Source organism: Serinus canaria, chromosome 19 (assembly GCF_022539315.1).
Source record: "Serinus canaria isolate serCan28SL12 chromosome 19, serCan2020, whole genome shotgun sequence".
Classification (NCBI taxonomy): domain Eukaryota; kingdom Metazoa; phylum Chordata; class Aves; order Passeriformes; family Fringillidae; genus Serinus; species Serinus canaria.
In genome coordinates, this window is record NC_066332.1 from 5,821,949 (window position 1) to 5,836,279 (window position 14,331).

Consider the following 14,331-nt stretch of genomic DNA (forward strand, 5'->3'; position numbering starts at 1 on the left):
TGGGAGGGTCTTTTCCCATCGGCGCCTCCCCAGAGCCCCGGGAGAAGCCTGTGTCTCTGCTGGATTCCTGCGGCTCGCCCTGTGCATTCCCTGCCTCCTTTCTCGGGTGCTGCCTCCTTCCCTACAGGGCACTGCCCGCATCCTTCCCGGGCATCCTCTGCATCCCCGCCTGGGCAGAGGCTCCTTCCCTCCCCGGGCGCTGCCCGCATCCCCGCCTGAGCTCTGCCTGCCTCCCTCCCTCCATCCCTTCCCGGGCGCTGCCCACCTCCCGCCTGGGCATCCCCGCCATCCCACCGGGCTCTGCCGCCTCCATCCCTGCCCGGACCCCGCCGGCCCCCCCGCCGTGCCCCGGCCGGGCTCCTCGCTCCCCGCCGCCGCCCCCCGGTGTGGCCGCGCCGGGCGGGGGCCGGGCCGGGCCGGGGCTCTGCAGCGGGGCCGCCCGCCCCGCGCCGGGCTCGCCGCATGGCTCCGCCGCCCGCCGGGGCGCCGCCGGCCCGGGCCGCCGCTGCCAGGTACGGGGATCCGCCGGGAAGGGCAGGACGGGGGGGCAAAGTTACCGCTGGGCAGGGCCGGGGGAGGCTGGCATGAGGGGACAAGGGGGAAAGTTGAGCGCCGGTGCTCTCCGCTCCCCTTTGCCCGCCGGCACGGCGGGTGCGGGTGTCGTCTCCCCTCGGCATCCCCCGATCCCCTCCAGCCCCAGCGACCCCGCGGGCCGGGGGTGCTGCGCTGCCCAACGCGGCCGGAGCATCCCCGGGAGGGTCTGGATGCGGGGGGTGCGGGGAACGGGGGATGCGGGATGTGGGGGGCGGCATGTGGGGTGAGGGATGCTGCCCCCGCCCCGGCCCTACGGGGCTCAGGGGTTGCTCCTTCCAGTGCCCCAGGCGTGGCAGCGTGGCCAAGGTCGCAGCGAGGGCCGGGGCCGCCTTTCTCGGAGCCCCCTGCGAGACCCCGCCCGGCCCTGCAGCCCGCGGAGCCCGGCCTGAGCCTGGTGCTGAGCGCCCGAGGACCCGCGGGTGGTCCCTGCCCCACCACCCCTCCGAGGGATGCCCCGAAGGGTCCCCCCGTTGTGCCTCAGTTTCCCACAGTAGCTGCTTGTCGAGCCGGGGACCATCAGGTCGGGCTCTGATGTTTTTGGGGTGCTGTGTCCCCGCGGGCCAGCGCAGAGGGCGATGAGGTTCTGGCGGAGGCACAGCGGGGCTCAGCCCGTGCCCCAGCTCCAGCGAACCCTGCGGGCGCTGGGTTTCCAGTTGTGTGGCTCCATCATCCTCCGGCCCCTCAGAGGAGCTGGGGACGCTGCTGTGAGGAGGAAGGGTTTGTGGGGACGGGGCTGTCCCTGCAGCAGGGTGGCCCCCCGGGACCTGCAGTGACAGTGCTGTCTGCTGGCTGAGAAAGGCCCTGGCAGGGTCGGGCCTGGGGGGTTCCTGCACCCATTTCCCTGCATCTGGCACAGAAACATTCCCGCTGCGGGGCTGGGGACAGCCAGCACCTCGGGGGACAGTGCCAGCAGCACGGGGGGACAGGGTCCCCGGTGCTGGCGTGAGGGGGTGAGGGTGGTGTGGCCCAGGGAAGGGATCCCGGGAAGCTTGGCCACTCCAGCACCCAGTAGTGGGAACCGCTGTGCCCAGGCTCCCCCTGGGGTAAATAATCTCCATCAAACAGGCACTACAGGGTATTTGAATCTGACACTTTCCGCTGCTGCCCTGCACTTCGGGGATGGTGCAGGGAAAATGGGCCAGAACATCAGAAATTGGTCAAAGCATCCACACTTTGGGATAAAGCACAAGCTGCTTCCTGGGGATGAGAGCGAGTGAAAGTGGGACCCATCCCTCGCCCGTGCCTTCCCCGTCTCAGCTCCGGGCCGGGAGCCCGGTGCCAGCGGGTGTTTGGGCTCCTCAGGCTCTGCTCCCACATCCCTGTGTGTGGGTTATCCCCCCGTGTCCCCCCACGCGTGGGCCCTGCCCCGGGCTCCTCCGGCTCAGCACGGCGGTGGCTCTGGGCTCACCCTGTCAGCTGACTTGCAAATGAGAACCCATCAAGTTAATTGCCCAGCCGCTCAAAGGCTGAAAGGAAACGCTCAAGCTGTCGCTCGCAGGCGCACAGCGATCTCCCCCCGCCCGGCAAAAGGCAATTCCGGCTGTCCAAGCCCAGGGAAGATGGATTCCCCGCCTTGGGACAGCAGCGGGATGGAGCCGCTGGTGACAGTGGCCGTGGGTTGAGTGCCCAGCACAGCCTGGGACCTTCCTGCTGCCGGGCTGAGCAAACCCTGAGCCGCAGACAGAGCCTTTCCTTGTTCTGGTACTGAAAGGGCTGAATGTGCCTGTGAGAACCTTCCTGGAACAAAGTTCACTCAGATCCTGCCTCTCCTTGGCTGCTGGGGCGGGAGGCTCAAGGGCGACCCTGAGGTCCTGCAGTGCCAAGACCCCTGGGTGCGTTGTCAGCTCCTGCTGGAAAAACACCCCCTGAAGGACCACCCGAGAGCTCTCTCAGACCTGACCAGCTTCTCCTTGGCCTTGCAGTGACGGGGAGCTCCGGAGGGGAAATGCATCCTGAATGGGGCTGAGGCCCCCTGCTCGGGAATATGCAGCCTCGGCACCGCGGGGGCAGCACCAGGGCAGCGGCCGGAGCGCGGCGGGATGGTGGCAACCTTCAAGATCGCCGTGCTGGGAGCCCAGGGCGTGGGCAAGAGCGCCATAGTCCGGCAGTTCCTGTACAACGAGTTCAGCGAGGTCTGCGTGCCCACCACGGCCCGCCGCGTCTACCTGCCCGCCGTGGTCATGAACGGCCACGTGCACGACCTGCAGATCATGGACTTTCCCCCCATCACCGCCTTCCCTGTCAACACCCTGCAGGTAGGGGGGCACCCGAGGGGGCCTCCACCTCTGGGGGAGTCTGTGGTGACCCCCCCTGTGGTGGGGTTTTGCTGTTAAAATCTGTGGGGTTCCAGCTCTGCCTTTTTAGGGGATGTTTCTCTCTCCGTGTCAGGGTTTGGTTGCTGAATGGGGGATTGTGTCCTCATGGATCCTGCTGAGCAGGTCCAGGATAAAGTGTGTTCTAAAGTCTGGTGACAGCAAACACAAGAGGTGGCATCCCACTCCAAGGGGTGTGGCTCTGGCATTGCCCACAGCCACGTCCACAGGGGGTCCTGGAGCACTGGGATCCAGTCCCACGGCTGTCAGAGCCAACAGCAGAACATTTGGGTGAAACCCAGGGGTTCCTGGACAGCACAGCCCTGATGCACCCACTGCCCAAGGCAGGCAGAGCTTGTCCCTTCCTGGGAGTGTCCATCACCCCCTCCAGCATTGCCTGGGCTTGTTCCTGGAGCTCTGAACTCACCAGCTCCTCCTCTACCCCCCTCAGGTGCTTCCAAACCCTCCCAAAAGGCAGCGTGGGGTTGGGAAGCATTGCCACCAGCGCCAACAACTTCTGGGTGGGGTTAGTGGGGGAAAAGGGGATGTTAAGTTCACGCCATAGCCCCAGTCCCGGGGGCACAGGTTGTGTCACCACTGAGGGAAAGGAGCTGGAGGTTCCCAGCTGTGGCTGCAGCCACGCTGGAGGGCAGTGCCACCAGTGGGGTCACCTCAATTGGTTACAGTGTCCCCGTCCCCAGCAGGGACAGGGTCACAGGGACCATGTAGTGCTCCAAGAGTCCCTGTACCATCAGGCAGGAGGTGAAATGAGCACTCCAGGGGCGAGGAGAAGGTTTAAAAATTAATGGGTGAGTGCAGGGAAGGAAAGGTCAGTGTGAGAAGCAGCCCGAAATAGCAAAGGGTAATTTATTGACATGGCAGCCGATGCTCACACACTCCATTAACTCCCTGCCTTGCTGCACCCCAGAGGAGGCTGCCAGTGGGAACAGATGGAGGTTTCCAGGGAAGAGAGGGTGATCAGAGGGATTGCTCCGAGGGGAAAGAGGAGGGCCATGGTGAGTGATACAGCTCCGTCTGCTGGGAAACATCGTGGACTCAGCTCCGTGCCAGGAGCAGCATCCCTGCAGTGCTGTCCTGGAAGGGGAGCAGGAGCAATGGCTCTCTGACATCCTGCTCCTGCAGTGCAACGCTTCTCCAGCTCAAGCATCCCAGGAAACCTGCACTGCTGAGGAAAACCACCCTGACATGGCAGGGCCGGAGCAGGCTGCCCCCAGCACGGTGAAATAGCTGCAGTTCCTGTCTCCCAGGTGTATCAGGGCTCAGAGGAGCCCAGAGGCTGCTGCTCCATCCTCTTGCATCTCTGAGCCCGAGGATCTCCCCAGCACCTCCCCTCGGTGGACAGAGAGGGGCTGTGTCCCTCTACCCCCTGCCAGCTCCTTCCTCTGCTGTCCCCTGTGACAGAGACCAGCCCACATCCCAAAACTCCCCTTTCCCCACCTCATTCTGATACCAGCTCAGGAAGGGCTGATTCATGGCTCTGAAGGGCTTTGCTCAGGGAGAAGTGATGCCTTTCCTCCCTGGAGAGTCTTTCTCCTTTCCAGAGGCACCCAGGAGGGTTTTGCAGAGCTGCCTGCAGGGGCTGCCATTCCCAGTCCCACTGCAGGGATGGGAAAGTGCCTGAAGGGAGGCAGATTTTCACTCATGGCATGAAAAAAAAAAAAGAAATCCTGTTATTCCCAGAAACCCAAGGGTTTCCTAACAGCATTAATTTCTTTCAGCTCCAGATTTTGGCTGTAGAGAGGCCACTCCTGCCTGCCTCTGCCCTGGATCCACATCTTGCTCTCACAGACTCAGTTCCTGAGCAGCCTCTGCTCCCCTTCTGTCCCCATGTCCCCTCCAGACAGACCTGCTGTCACCTTCCCCCTCTGACCCACAGAGCTGCTGGTGCATCACCCTCAGACCTCAGACGGGGCTCAGCATCCTCCTCACCTGCCCCAAAAACCAGGGTGCATCCTAATTAGCACAGCTAATTAGCAGCTCTGGAGGATGAAGCCACCCAGAGCAGGGGGCTGCACTCAGCCCCACTCCCAGCTCAGCTCTGGGCTGTAACTAGGCTGCAATCCTCCCTCAGGAGTGGAATTGGGGCTGACAAATCCTGTCACCTCTCCCCTGGACTGACAGGGGGGATAAGGGATCACTGGAGGTGGGGGGGGATGGCTGCAGAACAGTGGGGGCACACACAGATGGGCCAGGGCAGAGCAGAGATGGGTGCTGGGTGTCAGGGCTGGGCAATGTGCAGCCCCCCTGGTGCCACAGTAGCATCCTTGGGGTGCCCACCCCCAGAACAGGGCAGGGCAGGGCATCCCCCAGGCACAGAGCCAGGATTGATCCCTCTGTGCACCTTGCAGGAGTGGGCAGACGTGTGTTGCAGGGGGCTCCGGAGTGTCCATGCCTACATCCTGGTCTATGACATCTGTTGCTTTGACAGCTTCGAGTACATCAAAACCATCCGCCAGCAGATCCTGGAAACAAGGTAGGGATGGCTTTGGGAGGGTGGCAGAGCCCCCTGGCTCCTGGCAAGGGAGCTCTGCACCAAGGGGGAACATCTTGGCATCAGAGAGGAGATATCAGACTGGCACAAAGGCCCTTGGCAGGGATGGGAGCCCAAAAACCAAGAGAGAAGCAGGAGCCCGGGCAGGCTCCTCTGAGCCCAGGATCCTCTGCTCCCTGTCCTGCTCCATGGAATCCAGGGAGGGCTGGAGGATTCTCTGCTGCCAGCCCCAGAAATGAGCTGCAAAACACCCAGCAAAGGCTCTGAGCAAAGGGTCACAATTCCTGCCTCATTCCTGACAGAATTGCCAGGAAAACAGGATTAGTTGCCCTCTATGGGATTCCACACCAGCAGCGCATCCAACACCCTTCACTTCACATCCACACCTCTCACTCTTACCCCAAGAGAGAAAACACAGGGTTAAGGTTGGCAGAGCTTTGAGGAGCCTGACTGGGAGCTGGCTTTGATTCTGGCTGTTGATTTGTGCATTCATGTCCCCTGTGGGTGTCCCCTGAGCGAGCAGCTGCAGGTGGCACGGGGCTGGCTGGACACGGAGAGGGACAAAGGGACAAGGCAAGCCACAGCCAAGAGCCCGTTTGGGATGGGTTGAGCTCTGTGGGCTGTCCCTCTGTGCTCCCTCCTCCCCTGCCATCGTCCCTCACCGCCCTCCCTCCCCAGGGTCATCGGCACCTCGGAGACGCCCATCATCATCGTGGGCAACAAGCGGGACCTGCAGCGGGGCCGGGTCATCCCGCGCTGGAACGTCTCCAACCTGGTGAAAAAGACGTGGAAGTGCGGCTACATCGAGTGCTCGGCCAAGTACAACTGGCACATCCTGCTGCTCTTCAGCGAGCTCCTCAAGAGCGTGGGCTGCGCCCGCTGTAAGCACGTCCACACCACCATCCGCTTCCAGGGCGCGCTGCGCAGGAACCGCTGCACCATCATGTGAGACCCCTGCCCCGGGACCCCCCAAACCCGGGCATGGTTCTGCTGCACCACCATGTGAGCCCTCCCTGCCCAGGGAGCCCGGGGCTGCCCAAACTCGGGGATGGTTCTGCTCCCCGGGTGGTGGGAGCTGTGCTGGGGGCACCTCCGGGCTTGCTGAGGTGACATTTGGGGACGGGGCACCTTGGGCAGGGTGTGCAGGGGGATAGTGAGGGGTGAGGGATGGCCCTGAGCTCTCTGCAAGCCTCCAGAGCTTGAGGCCAAAGCCATCCCAGGGTCACTGGAGGGTGGAGGAGGTGCCCAAATTTTTGGCTGTCACTTCATTCTTGGCAGTTCCTGCCCTGGCAGCACAGGGGCAATGCCTGGTGCTGCCTGCCTGCCATCACCTGCTCCTGGAAGGGAATTATCCAGCACCTGTATCCTGCTGTTCTGGGGCTGGTTCTGTCTCTGGGGCACAGGGAAACAGGAGTTCTGCTTTTCCCCTTGTGGAGCTGGGGTCTCTCCCTGTGGAGGGCAGAGCAGCCAGGTTACATGGGCTGCTCTTGGCTCAGTCAGGTCAGATTTCCAGGTGGAATTTCTGGATGAAAGCAAGAAAGGGGGAAAAAAAATAAACCTCAATCCTGCTCCTGACATCCCCAGAGGCTGGATTCTGCCCTCCCAGTGCTCTGAGCTCCCCTCTGCCCTGGCACAGCCCCAGCACAGGAAGGCTTCTCCTCAGCCCAGCCTGTGAGCACCAAATAATCTGGGAACACTCCTTGCCGGGCAGGTCACCCCTCTGCTACCTCTCGTCCTGGGCTCAGCAGGTGACCAGCCTTGCACGGCTTCACCCCACCCCCGGGGTGTCCTGGGCAGGTGGGCAGCCCCCTTGTGCCCCCTGTGCCCCCTGTGTCCCTGGCAGTGCCACCAGGTCCCACCCGCCGGGTTTTCCCACAGGGATGTTGCCTCGGCAGCAAAAAGGAGCTGGAGCAGCACTTGCAGCTGCATTCTTGGTTGGTTTTTATTTTTCTCTCTGCATATCCTTAATAGGAAAGTGAGCCCCCCATGTTGGGTTAGTTTTTTTTTTTTTTTCTTAAATTATTTTTTGATCTTCTGGTTTGTGTTTGCACCAAAGCTGCAGCTCAACTGCATCCTGCCCTGCAGGTTGGGTTGGCAAAGGGCAGCCCCTGTTAGGGAATGATGATGGGGTGGTGAAGGGAGAGCAAGAGGCCAAGAGGGTTGTGGTTTCTCCATGGCTGGTCCCTGTGAGACACAGGGAAACACCATCCTCACCTGCTGAGGCAGGATCTGTGTCTGATCCATCCTCCAGCAAAACCATCTCTGTGATTCCTGCTGTCACAAGGAGCTGGAGGGGTTCAGCCCTGCCCTGGGCAGCAAAACAGGACACCCAGCCCTCTCTGACACCACAGCCAGGTGTCCATGGCCCAGCAGCTCCACTGTGCTCTTGGAATTGCTTCCCATTAAAGGCAGCTCCAGCTGAGCTCCAGTGCCTCTCACTGCCCCATCCCTGTGCCAGGGCTGGGGGTACATCCTGCTCCTCCCTCCCTGCTTGGGGAATCAAACCCCTTGCTCCAAAATTTAAAAAAAAAAAAAAAAAAAAAAAAAAGGGAAAAAATTAGGAAAGGCAACGGGGGGACAGGGATCCATCTCAGCCAGGAAGGGCAGTGGCACTTGTCACCATCCCTTGCCTTCATGGCAAACCTAGCTCCTCTGTCCAAGCTCATCCTGTCAGGATTAAACAACACATTTAAGTCCACTTATGGATCTCTGGCTTGAGCTTTATCCCTCCAAATTGTCTGAGAAGGAAATTCCTTGGTAAATGCTAATAATAAAGCATTTATAAAGTGCTCACACGTACACATATCAACGACTAAGCCAATACATTGTTTGTTATAACCCTGTAGCCTGCAGTTTATAGCACAATTAGTTACAGGTTTTTATAGCATCTATTTAGTATTTTGAAGAAAAAAAAAAGAAAAAAAAAGGTTATAAATATAATTGTTATATTCTATTGTACTTTATAGACAGAGGAAGTTATATTAGTAATAATAACAACTCTCACTGCTTTGACAGCATTTCCCAGCTCCCGGGAAAACGAGAGGGCTACAAAGAGATCCTCTCCCCAGAGCCCAGGAAGGGGTAGGTGGTGGTGGTGGCACCCTGGGTGCAGGCAGGGAACCCCAGGCAGGAAGATCCCAGGTGTCCAGGCACAGGGATTGGAGCACAGCAGCAGTCACGAGCACCCCATGGCCCTACTCACACCTTACTACAGATTTACCACTCACCCAGCGCCACCCTGGTCCTGCTGAGAGCAGCCCAGGCTGGCATGGCCCCACTGCTGTGCCCAGGGCAGTGCCAAGTCTCTGCCCCCATGCTCTTGCAGGTGATGCCTGGGTTCGGTTCAGCCCCACCAAGGATGCTCCCCTCTCCCTCTCCTCCTCCTCCTGCCCCACTGAGCATCCCAGTTGCCTGGACTTGGCTTCCCTCTCCCCCCTGGACTCCTTGTTGGAGATTCCCGAGGTGTCTACACTGCCTGTGATGCCCTGCACCTCCTTCTTTGAAATTGAATTAAAAATCAGGTCTGTCCCCTTGTTCTGTACCAGCCTCAGGAGTGTTTTTGCCAGCAGGTTTTGCATTCCCTGAGTCCCAGCGCTCACATTTGCAGTTCCTCTGCAGGGAAGTGGGGCTGACTTCATCCTCTCATGGAAAATGAGACTCTCCTGGGCTTTGTGGGGTTCTCAGAGGGACGTTTGCTGTGCCCACATCAGGATTATCCTCCCTCCCTCCCCACCCACACAGAGAAGATGTGGAAATAGAGGAGCTTTGGCACATCTCTATTGCACAGACAGCATTGCTGGGGGCTCGGGGTGCAGCAGTCCCTGCTGTGACCCTTGGTGACATTCAGCAGCCCAGAGGGGACCACAGCCACCACAGGGGTCAGCAAGGGTCCCCTCCTGTGACCCCCCCAGCTGAGTGACCCAAGCACTCATGGAGGCTCCTGCAGCTGTCAGACACGAGGCTCACTGGTCCCATGGTGCAGATGGGGAGCACTGAGGTGTGAGATGATTTTATGGATGTCAAGGATGGGGTGTCCCCTTTTCAGGGGGGCTAAACCCCTCCTCCTGCAGAAAACATCCCATTCTCTCAGTTTGGGGCTGGATTTTTCCACCCAAACCAGTACAAAAGTGCCTGCTTAGCAGGATCACCAGTACAGAAACAATCCATTGGGAAGGAGGGGGTGCAGCTCTGAAAGTGAGGAGGAACCCCCCGCGTTGGGTTGTGTGGGAGCAATCCCATCGTGCTGCCCGGGAAACCTCGGGTGCTGCAGCTCCATCTTCAGCTTCAGCATCGCTCCCACCCTTGGAGGGAGGGGTCCGTCCGTCCGTCTGTCCGTCCATCCGTCCGTCCCCACCGACCCTCGGGGTGGGCTCAGACCCACGACTCCTCATCATCCTCGGTCAGCCAGGTGCCGCTGTCCCCCAGAGACGGCTGGGCCGTGGGGTGGGTGCTGCCGCTCTGGAGGGCTCGGGGGGTCCCCGGGGGTCGGTGCTGGCCCCGGGGGGCGTGGGGGCGATGCCCCAGCGGGGTGGGGATGCGCGAGGGGCGCTTGCCCGGCCTGTGGTCCCTCCGGGGACGCACCTTGGGCCGCAGCTTCAGCTTGTAGATGGAGGGCACCCGCTCGGGCTTCTTCAGGCACCGCCGGGGCTTGGCGGCGCTGCTGGCCCGGGCTGCCCGCGGGGTCTGGCCCCCCACCCCGGCCGCTCTGCCTCCCCCGGGGCTGGGAGCTGCGGGGCAGCTTCTGCGGGTGTCTTGGGGACCTGGCTCCACATCCCCACAGGGCGCAGGGGATGCGGCCCGCTGGACAGCTCCTCCAGCACCCTGGCATAGCCGGGGGGCTGCGTGTTCCCGCAGCACCCCCGCAGCCCCTCGGCCCCACCGCCAGGGCCGCAGGCTGCCCCGGCTCCATCCTCTGGTGCCCGAGGTCCTTCAGCGCCCCCAGCCCTTGGGCTCGGGGCTGGGTGGCACCGCCGTGTCCCCTGGGGACCGTCCCCAGCAGCGCAGACCTGGCACCCCCCTGCAGAACGGCCCAGAGGGGTGGGGGGCCGGGGGACGGCCGGGCTGGCTTTGATGGGGGGTTTAACGCTGCTGTCCGGTTTCGGGGCTTGGCAGGAGGAATTTCGGGGTGAGGGCTGTCGGCCCCGGCCAAGGGCTCCCTGCCTCCCTTCCCGTGGGATCTTCAGGCTCCGGGAGTCTCCCGGAGCATCCCGGTGCGAGGAGGGGGCGCAGACCTTCAGGGGGCTGGGGGCACGGACTTTTAAGGGACTGGGGGCTCGGGGTGTGCCTGTGCTGGGTGTCCCCGTTTCCTGTGGCCTGGCAGCCAGCACAGATGATTTTCCCCCTTGCTGGGTGCTCCTCGGAGGCGCCGGTGCCGTCCGTGGCCTGGGACCTGCGGACCTGCCCCGTGCCGGTGCCACAGGGGTGGATGTCCCCGGGCTGGTCCCTTGCGGTGCCCTGGGGACCCCCACGCCGTTCGGGAAGCTCAGGCGGGAGGGGGTGGGTGCCCGGCCCCTCGCCCCGTGCCCAGGGGAGCTGGATCGAGCCGGTGAGCGGGATGGTGGCGGCTGCCTCCCCAAGGGGACAGCGGGTGGCTCCCGCATCCTGCAGGGAGAGACAGCGGAGAGGGGCCAGGGAGCTGCTGCATCCCCCCGGTCCCGCCTGGTGCTGGGCCCCTCCAGACGGGAGGGGGGAAAAAATTCCAAAGATGCGCCAAAACCTGCTCCGAAGCCAGGCATTTTGGGGCACGAAGCACCTCTGCAGCACTTACCTGCCCGAAGGGACCCTCCGGGGCTGTGCCGGCTCCGGGTGAGGGCTGGCACCCGGCTGGTGACCCGAGCCCTCTGGCGAGGGGGTGGCAGGGGCCCGGGGGCCAAGGGGGACACGGCCTCCCCAGGTGACGGGGGGCAGGGGGCTCTGGGAGCGGCTGACCATCAGCGCGGGCTGGGGGCTGCGGGCGGCCGGGCACAGCTGCACCTCGTGCTGCACTTGCTGCTGCGGGCTCCGGGCTTTCCAGGCTTGTTTGTGAGCTGTGCGGACAACGAGGGGGGCTCAGCACCCCTGTCCCCTGCACCTGCCCCCGGTGAAGCCCACCCAGCTGAGGGTGCAGGCAGAAAGCCGCGCTCCCTGCAAAGCGACTTTTGGGGTCCGGCTCCATCCAAAAGTCTTCCATGACCTCTAGTGGCCACCAAAGCCAAAGGAAGTCCCCAAAACCCGACATTCCCCGGCAAAACATCGAGACATGGCTCTGCCAAAACCTCCCGTTAGTGAAAACACCCCCAAGAAGCATCGAGACCAGCCACAGACCCCCCCCACCACCACCACCACCCTCCGAGAGCCGCGGGGTTTGGGGACGCGGGGACTCACAGAGCGAGGTGCAGCGACACGGGTCGTGCTTGTCCAGGTAATGCTCCAGCGTGTCCCAGCCGCCCCCGACCCGCACCATGACGTGCTCCCGCAGGATCTGCACGGGAATGTCCATGCCAGGGGACATCGGCAGCCTGGGGGTGGCACGCTCGGCCGGGCTTCGAGAGCTGTGGGCTGGCCCTAAGTGCCACCAGGTGTCCCAAAGGGCGGCTGCGTCCCTGGCTCAGCTCCTGCGGCCATCCCGACAGGTTTATTTTGTCACCACAAGGAGGGTGAGGGACCCTTTTGGAAAATCCCTGTCCCTGTGGTGTGCTGAGTTCTTTGGCCAGGCTCGGGGATGGATTCAGAGCAGCCCAGTGCTCCCATTGCTGGGTGAGCAGGCTGTGGCTCTGTGGGATGTCAGCGTTTGTCCCACACATGGATGGTTAAATCCATGCCAACATCTATCACAGGGCTGAGCTCCCCTGCTTTGGGAATAATGATCAAAAACTCCCACACGGGCCCCGTCTGGGGGATTGTGGAAGTGGGGTCATGGCAGCAGAGCAGGATTCCTGGTTCTTTTCCCCCAAGGGCAGGGGTGAAGCAGGCTCACCCGGACAAAGATGAGGGTGTCAGAGTCCCCCACTCGGTATTTCCCTTCGGAGATCTTGATCATGGGGAACTGCACAGGGCAGGTACAGCGGCTCACCAGGTGCTGCACCTGCGGGTGGCAGGGATGGGTCCTCACCAGGGCTGATGGGAAAGGTCCTGGGCTGGCCATGCCCATCCAATCCACTTCCATGTCCCTCCCCACTCATCTCCATGCCCATCCCCATCCATCTCTATGCCCATCCCATCCTCATCCATCTCCATGCCATCCCCATCCATTTCCATGCCCATCCCCATCCACCTCCATGCCCATCTCATCATCCACCTCCATGGCCATGTCCATGCCCACCCATGCCCCCCTGCCCCTCGGTACCATCTGGTCGAGGTTGTGGAGGTCCCGTGCCCTCCTGGGGGCCCGGGGCAGGGCGGGCTCTGAGGGAGGCAGGTCCAGCTCCTGCCGAAGCTCCTCCTCGATCTCCTCCTCCATCTGCACCAGGGTCGGGGCGCGCATTCCGAAGCGGGAGGCGTGGCGTGCCAGCTCCAGCAGGCACAGCACGAAGTTCTTCTCGTTCTTCCTCAGCACCAGGTCCTCTGTCTCGAACATCAGCACATCTGCACAGGGCAGGGCTGGGCTGAGCCAGGGCTGGCACGTGGGCATGGGGACAGAGCAGATGGGGGGCACAGATGGAGTGCAGATGGAGCACCCAAAAGGGTGCTCTTCACTGGAGCCATCCCACCAGGAATATGGCTGGGTTCAACAAGAGTTGGGATAAGTGATAAAGAGGAAGAGCCTTTCCTTTTGGGCATCTACAGCTGTTTCATGGCATCCCAAAGCCACAAAACTCAGTGTCTGAGAGCCCTGAGGATGTCCTGCTCTGTGCCACTCCCCTCCCTGGGCATCCATGGTGGTAGGACAGGGTGACAGATGCCTTGCTCAGAGCCAGGACTCCTGCTGTCCTTAGGGCTGGGATCGTGCCGTGCCTGGCAGGGACACACTGTGCCATCCCCCCTTTCCTTTGCCATTCCTCCTGAGCATATTTACACCCAAGCAAGCAGTCCTGCCACGTGCCAGCACCCTGCAAAGCTGCTGCCAAGCCTGGAGGGCCTTGCACAAGGGATGCCAGCTCAGGGATACCTGCACACAGTGCTGTCCCATGCCGGGGTGGCGCTGGGTTTGGGGGGGACACCTGGCAAAACACAGAGACATGGCACAGCTGGAGCCTGGCATCCTACCTTTGATATCCATCTCCTTCCTGCACCACTGGATGAAGTTGGAGACGTTGTCCCTGGCCTGGAAGGTGCCGGGCTGTGCTGTGAGGTTGCAGGTGACACCGGCAGAGGGCAGGTGGAGGTGCCGGGCCACCTCGGGGCAGGCACGGGCAAACTCCCCGGCCACCTGGGTGACGTGGTTGGCGTGGGAGCACAGCACAGCCCCTGTCTCCAGCACCTCCAGGAAGGTGCCCACCTCGATGTCAAGGTCATAGAGTTCCTTCAGCCACTCTGCCAGGTCCTCCTTCATGGCGTACAGGTACTGCCCGCTGGACTGGTAGGGACGGATGCTGCGCGCCCCCGTGCCCGGGGTGCCCCACATTCTGCCATAAGACTGGGAGGAGTTCGAGGGAAAAGGATGGTGGGGACACGGCTGTCCCTGTCCTGTCCCCAGCACACCTCCCCGGCAGCCACACTCACCTGGTGCCACTTGCTCCCTGCCGCACGGGGCGGTGGCAGTGTCCTGGTGGTGTGCAGAGCCCTGCAATGGTGCTGGGGAGAGGAAATCACCCTCCTGGGTGTTTTGTTTCCTTCCCAAGTGCTGATCGCTTCTCCTTGGTGACAAGGGACAGGCTGCAAACACTCCCTGTTAACCCTTCAGCACCTGCTCCTCTCTCACAGCCCTGCTCCTCCCCAGCCATGCCAGGGGTGGATTTTCCCCCCAAGGGCCCTGGCTCAGGGCAGGAAGGAATT

General features: G+C 62.2%; 2 protein-coding genes across 2 annotated transcripts; one reads left to right on the forward strand and one right to left on the reverse strand.

Annotated features, from left to right (window-relative positions):
* The first annotated feature begins 472 nt into the window (after positions 1–472).
* RASL10B (RAS like family 10 member B) lies at positions 473–8,959 on the forward strand. Its single transcript, XM_030230033.2, has 4 exons — positions 473–512; positions 2,517–2,849; positions 5,276–5,400; positions 6,097–8,959. Exons 2-4 carry the CDS (start codon positions 2,634–2,636, stop codon positions 6,365–6,367), a joined length of 612 nt encoding a protein of 203 aa, XP_030085893.2. The 5' UTR covers positions 473–512; positions 2,517–2,633; the 3' UTR covers positions 6,368–8,959.
* Positions 8,960–9,789: 830 nt separating this feature from the next.
* Positions 9,790–13,960, reverse strand: GAS2L2 (growth arrest specific 2 like 2). Its single transcript, XM_050981962.1, is given in 7 exon segments — positions 9,790–10,121; positions 10,124–11,019; positions 11,186–11,444; positions 11,782–11,878; positions 12,374–12,481; positions 12,743–12,981; positions 13,603–13,960. Coding segments are annotated over 7 exon segments (2,289 nt in total).
* Between the last annotated feature and the right edge of the window lie 371 nt (positions 13,961–14,331).